Source organism: Poecilia formosa, unplaced genomic scaffold (assembly GCF_000485575.1).
Source record: "Poecilia formosa unplaced genomic scaffold, Poecilia_formosa-5.1.2 Scaffold121, whole genome shotgun sequence".
Taxonomy (NCBI): Eukaryota; Metazoa; Chordata; class Actinopteri; order Cyprinodontiformes; family Poeciliidae; genus Poecilia; species Poecilia formosa.
Genome location: NW_006800060.1, coordinates 1,038,731 through 1,044,730, shown reverse-complemented (window position 1 = coordinate 1,044,730; position 6,000 = coordinate 1,038,731). Strand labels below are relative to the sequence as shown.

Sequence of the window (6,000 nt, the reverse complement as noted above, 5' to 3'; positions counted from 1 at the left end):
GGATGGATGGATGGATGGATGGATGGATGGATGGATGGATGGATGGATGGATGGATGGATGGATGGAAGATGAGTACTTCATAAACTTAATTCATATAAATCTAATTCAAGTACTTGTTACCAACTGAAGTAATTTATTTAAGTTGGATCAATTATTCTCTTTTTTCAGTGTTAACTTAATTTTAACTTCTGAAAAAAGGGAATCAAGAAATATAAAGGTAGAGTTTGGTCTCTCCTAATTATAGTATATATATAAAAAAAATTATCACTGCTTTCATTACATCTTGAAAGTGATAACAGAAATTCATCATTGGTTTCTTGATTTCTGAGGAGCGATGTGACAACTAATCACAGCAGTAATGCAGCACAGCATGAGCAGCAGCCTGTCACCTCTGACCTCTGTCCTACCTAACACTGTGTACACTCTGTCCGTATCCCTGCTTCATCCAGTCACATTGTCCTTCCATGACACAAAATTGATCTCTTCCTGTTTTTATTACACAAGAGTCAAGACTAATCAGCAGCTCAGTTTACATAAGCTGTGTTTGGGATGATAAGTGTGTCATATAATGCTCCTTAATATATTTAAAACCACGGGGCTTAGCAAGTTTTCTAGGGGAATCCCCGAGAAACCATCCCAGTATCTGACTAGAAGGAGAAAATAAAACCAAAATAATCTGACTGAATGACTTCCCAGTTTTAATAAATTAAAACTGGGAAGTCATTCAGTCAGATATATTTGCTGATTTGTGGCCGTGTGCATTTCCTGGCACATGTTCACTTACTGACATTACAACTCTCCACAAGCTTCATTTGTGGATCCCACAGGGTAAAACTAAAACACTACTGACTCAATAAGGTCACACCAGGCCTACAAATTGATCCCTTCCTTCATGTCCTCTCATTTACACAGTCAAGTTGTCAATGACATAATATGGTGCTTTCAGGACAAGCTAGAGCTCAGCAGGCTCAAACAGAATGTGAGTGCATCATCTGTTACTGTTGGTGCTTTGTGCTAGCTTTCACATTATCATCACAGATTTTAAAACACTAACACACTTCCCTGATAAAGAAATTACTGAGCATATGATTTGTCAATGGATCGCATCAAACCTCCGGTAGGACACAGAGACTAAAACCACTTTTAAACCGCCAGAGGGAGCTAGCTTGCAGATGCTAACCACAAGCTAGTCATTGTGAATATGACCCCACAAGCTAAGAAATTGGGGTTAACCAGTTATTTCATATTAGCTACTTTATATTCTGTGGCCATATTCAGATGTACAATACACTCATGAAAGTACTCCAAAAAATGACAGAAACTATTCCTGTTTAAAAAGATTTGGCTTAAAGTGGAAGCTGATTATTTCACGCCTGCAGCCTCTGTATTGTGTTTTAACTAGCAAAAACAGATGAAATGCTGAAGAATTGTGACGTATTGCGTTATATATTATATAATATTTTGTCAAAATATTTGTCTAACACTAACAAAACATTTAGTCACACACTTCTCCTTTCAAACAATATGTGACAGCTGCGGCTGAAGCATTTGAGGTTCTAAAAGTCTTGTTGCTGGTTCCTTCCACAGACTTTAATCTTTTATATAGTCATCACAGATAGATTTTTATGCTGTGTTCTTTACAGGGAAAACTCTGGAGTTACAGTTGACCTAATATGGTGTTTTAAGGACTGACGATGATCTGACATCGATTTCTTTATGGATACCTTCTAACTTCGGAGATAAAAGGAAATAAATGCTGTTTCTTTAACCTTTGTAACTGGTGCGTGAGTTAGTGATTCCGATAACGTTCAATCAGCAGTGTCACTGAAACATCCCTATCTGTAATCAAAACCTTTAAAACAAATTATTGAATGAAATATTCTGTTTTAGTTTAGGGGGATTTTTAGCTCTTGTTCAGCTAAATGCTACACAAACAAGAGGTCACCAAATTATTTAACTTACACAACACTCAGGAGGGAAATCTGTAAGTAGTGCAACTCCTTCAAGTCTGCAATATTTTTATTCCTGCTATTTGCTTTTCTGCACTAAAATCACAAATCAAACTGCATTAAAGACATGCAGGAGTAGTTCCTGTCCATCAAGTGTAGCACGCACACACACACACACACACACACACACACACACACACACACACACAACAATGATAATTTCTGTATTTTCACCTAGAAATGGAGTTAGTCTGTTTCTGTAAAAAGACCAGTCTCCATTTGGAGCATGTTTTCAGTGAGCAGTTTGTTAAGAAACTCTGGAACTGCTTGTGAACTGCAGAACATGCAAGTTGTTTACAAAAGCAAAGTTAAATGTGTGAGGCCAAAAAGTTGATATACCTCCTAATTTTCTGTTCAGCACACATCTATTATGCAACTCTGAAAATTATGATGTAATTGTTACAGATTTCAGGTATAAATGCTGATGTGGTAACTAAACTTGTGGTAGCAGAGTCAGTCTTTGCAGAAAAACAGCCTAATCAGAGTCCTTGTAATAAGAGCACACATTGACAAATCCGATCACACTGCTCTGTTCAGTCCACCTCAGCATTTCAGAAAATCCCCTTCCTCACTCCAGGAATTATCGTGCAGCACAAAGGCCAGTACTAGAAAGAAAAATAAAGAAACTCAGAAAAGTGCAGACTATTAACGATGAAATCTTTGTCAACGTAAACCTGCGTCTGCCCTAAATATCATTCAAAAGCAACACTGCATTATGATTATGATTGCAGTTTTTTTGTCTAATCATCCATCTTTAAAAGGCTGACCCGCCAATTCTGATTTTAGGCAATACAGATTGGTGTTGTCTGAAAAGTTGCTAAACGTAGTGACAAAGTTGCTCATTTGTAAACAGTGGGGTGGCTACTGCTAACTGTGCACATGCAGACGTGACCTGCAGGGCGGTCAGTCCTGTGAGTAGAAGGAGACAAGGGCTGGTTTTCAGACCTTTGGTTTCAAATGCAAAGATCGGCCGATCATCGATTTCCCCAAATTAAGGAAATAGGTGCTCTGATAAATTAATCTTCATAAATTTCACTTCATATAAAAAACTATTATCATCGGTGTTATTTTTATGATTTTTGTCTACTGTTTGTATTTCAAGAGCATCAATAAATATTAATAAATTTGATAACATGATTAAACGGCATTACTCAAACCAGCTTAGTGATATATAAAAGAAAAATGTTTTAATCACCATTGTTATCGTTATCACAACAGTACAACATCATAGTCCATATCATCCAGTCCTATGTATTATATTGCCATATCACCCTAATGTTGAAGATGACTAAAAAATTAGTTGTGCTTATTCATGAAAACCAATATTCCCCACAATGCATTGTTATGAATAAGGAAAGAGTGAGTGCTTCTTATGGGGATGTTAGGTGTTACAAAAGGAAGACAAAAGCAGATAAAATGTAGACAAACGAGCGATGTGATGTGAAATGAGCCAACATACATGAGGTGATGAGAGGGGTGGGGGGTCTGACGGTATGCTGAGCTGGGTCCACACACAGCGACTCACTTGGCCAGCTTCATCTCTATCTGCTGGCGGATTTCCTGTCGCTCTTGGTCGCTGCGAACCGGGAAGATGTTGCGGTCCTCCAGCTCCTGTTTGCTGGGCCTGTTCCGAAGCTTCACGGCCAGGAGCTCTTTCCTCATCCTGCGGGGGAGTGTTCCTGTTGAAGTTCAGAGCACACTTTGGGTAAGGGAATGGTAGTTTTTCAGCCGCCATCATGGCCAGATTTACAGGGAAGACAGGAGGTCAAAGCTGCCAAATACTAGCAGCAGTATTATGTAAAAATCTACTTTTATGAGCTTTACATAATTTTATAATGTTATTCCTTCTTCAAAAACGTACCTGGAGTGTTGCCTTGATTCTTTCATGCAACTTTGAGAAATACTTTAATCTCCATGGCAACCATTCATCTGTGCAGAACACCTGGGTGGACCTAGGTCTGCCTTTGAAGCACAGCTTCTCCTCTGAGCTGTAGTTTCTAACCCTCACAGAGCAGGCCTCCCCACCACTCCCCAACTCAGCTCCTTCAGACTAGCCAGCAGCAATTAGCAAACACCTGATGGATCTGTGCATAAGCTGAGCTCATTATAGGAGCTACTTCTCAGAGCAATGCTGGTAAAAACATTGTTAAAGGGTTAATAGAGGAGCCATGTTGTGATGACTTTCTGAAGGTGGAGTTTCAGAAAGAGACAAAGGCCCAATTTTAAGGCGTAAAATTACAAAGTAAAATTTCTTTTAAATCACTTTTGATATATACAGCAATTTTATAACAACTAAAGGTAACATAGATAATTGATTGTGCTATAAAATGACACTACGTGCCTGGAGAACACAAAATACTTACACTTTAAATAAAAATGTATAAAGTGCTAATGTCCAACAAAAAAACAGAGAAAGAAGAGATTAGGTTACCAGAAAAACAGTGAATGAAAAGACAAGTGCAGAACTGAAGGGGCTGTTGATTCTGAGAGAGTACAGACTGGACCAACTACCATTCTCACCACTGCTGTCATTAATTAGTTGCACTATGTTTTATAATTATGTCTTTGTAATCTTTGTATTTATTAAAAACTTGTCATTATGATATCATGTCATATATTTTCAATATATGTAATTGAATAAAACAGACATTTATTTGTGGAAAGCTGCCAAAATAATAATAATAATAATAATTGTTTTTAGTCCAACAAGTTTGTCTTTTGGCATGTGGTGTTTAGCTATCCAGCCCAAAGTGTATCCTTATTTTAGAGTTGTATAGTGACGAGTCTACAGATGTGATGCTGAGGTCGTAAGATGTCATGCTAAGATGTTTATTTTATGGGAAACTTCATATTGTCAACACTTGTGTTATGTACTACTGATGTATGGCTGTATAATTACTCTGGAAAAATAATAAAAGTGTAAGTTCTAAAAAATAATAATTGTTTTTTTCCCCTAAATTCCATTCATTGAATATTTTTTCTCTAAGTTCATGTGTTACAAAGTAAAGTAGCATTTTAAATGCTCAAAGAAAAACAGATATACATTTAAAAAACATCCATATAAATATGAAATGTTTCTGACGAAAATCAATCTACTGTTAAACTATTAATTTAAAATCATATCAAGAAGATAGATTACAGTGCTAATAGGAAACATACAGTAAGGTTCTTAGATGTGCATTTGTTTAAAAATGTCCATGTTATTAACACTGAAGGTGCTGCTTCCCCTGTAAAGACGGTCCCTTAGAACTTAAGGAAAACTTATGGAATTTGTTTTCCAGGTTTCAAATTTTAGCCACTAGATGTCAGTGGATCCAAACTGAACAGCTTTGAGAGCTTTGTAATAATGTAATAATCATCACCTCCTGCTTTACAGATGCATTTGTGAACAAACCACATGGTTCAACCAATAAGCCACATGATATTTAACCAGATATTAGCATGAGTGTTAGGAATAATATTTTGATATAAAATACTACCTGGGTAAAAGTAAGTTGTTTTCCCATGAGGATTTCATTAATTAGATGGAAAAGGTATATTAACTAGGGTAGTTTAAAGTAAGTGCTCCATAAGCCTAACAATTTGTTGGCCATCAAGAGTCTACTGTCAGAGAAGAGTCCAGAGGATTTTGAGAATACAAGTTTTTCATCGCAATTCTATTACTTTTATTTGATAAGGGTCCCTCATTCACATCTTAAAAGTCTATGGTTCTTGACTGGGTGAATATTAAACACCTCATTCTGATGTTTTAAGATGAAATAATTCAACTCCAGCAACTTCACCTAAAAAGATACAAAACCTCTAGAGGTGTGCTGATCGATCGGCCACTGATCATGATCAGTCAATTTCTGTGAAACAGTATGTAATCAGTGATCGCTGATCACCATCTCTTATTGCCGATCACAAAAACCGATCACCTGCATCTCATACTTTGCACTCTGTAGAGGTCCAGTTGCAGCGTCTCTCCCTCTTTCCTTCACACTGCACAAG

The 6,000-nt window shown here is 37.1% G+C and overlaps 2 protein-coding genes across 6 annotated transcripts in view; both read right to left on the bottom strand.

Moving 5' to 3' along the window:
• Window positions 1–3,611, bottom strand: part of LOC103144078 (solute carrier family 41 member 1-like) — a 38,235-nt gene extending 34,624 nt beyond the window's left edge. The window contains exon 1 of the mRNA XM_016675767.1: window positions 3,536–3,611. The gene's annotated coding sequence lies outside the window, so the exon portion shown is untranslated. The remainder of the gene's footprint in view (window positions 1–3,535) is intronic.
• Window positions 1–6,000, bottom strand: part of phactr3b (phosphatase and actin regulator 3b) — a 49,981-nt gene that overhangs the window by 15,912 nt on the left and 28,069 nt on the right. For 4 of the 5 annotated variants that reach the window (XM_007560878.2, XM_016675764.1, XM_007560879.2 and 1 more), the window contains one exon: window positions 3,536–3,689. In XM_007560878.2, the coding sequence (XP_007560940.2) occupies window positions 3,536–3,689 (154 nt within the window). Of the gene's footprint in view, window positions 1–3,469; window positions 3,690–6,000 lie in introns of all 5 variants that reach the window. The other variant, XR_001663187.1, reaches the window with a different exon arrangement.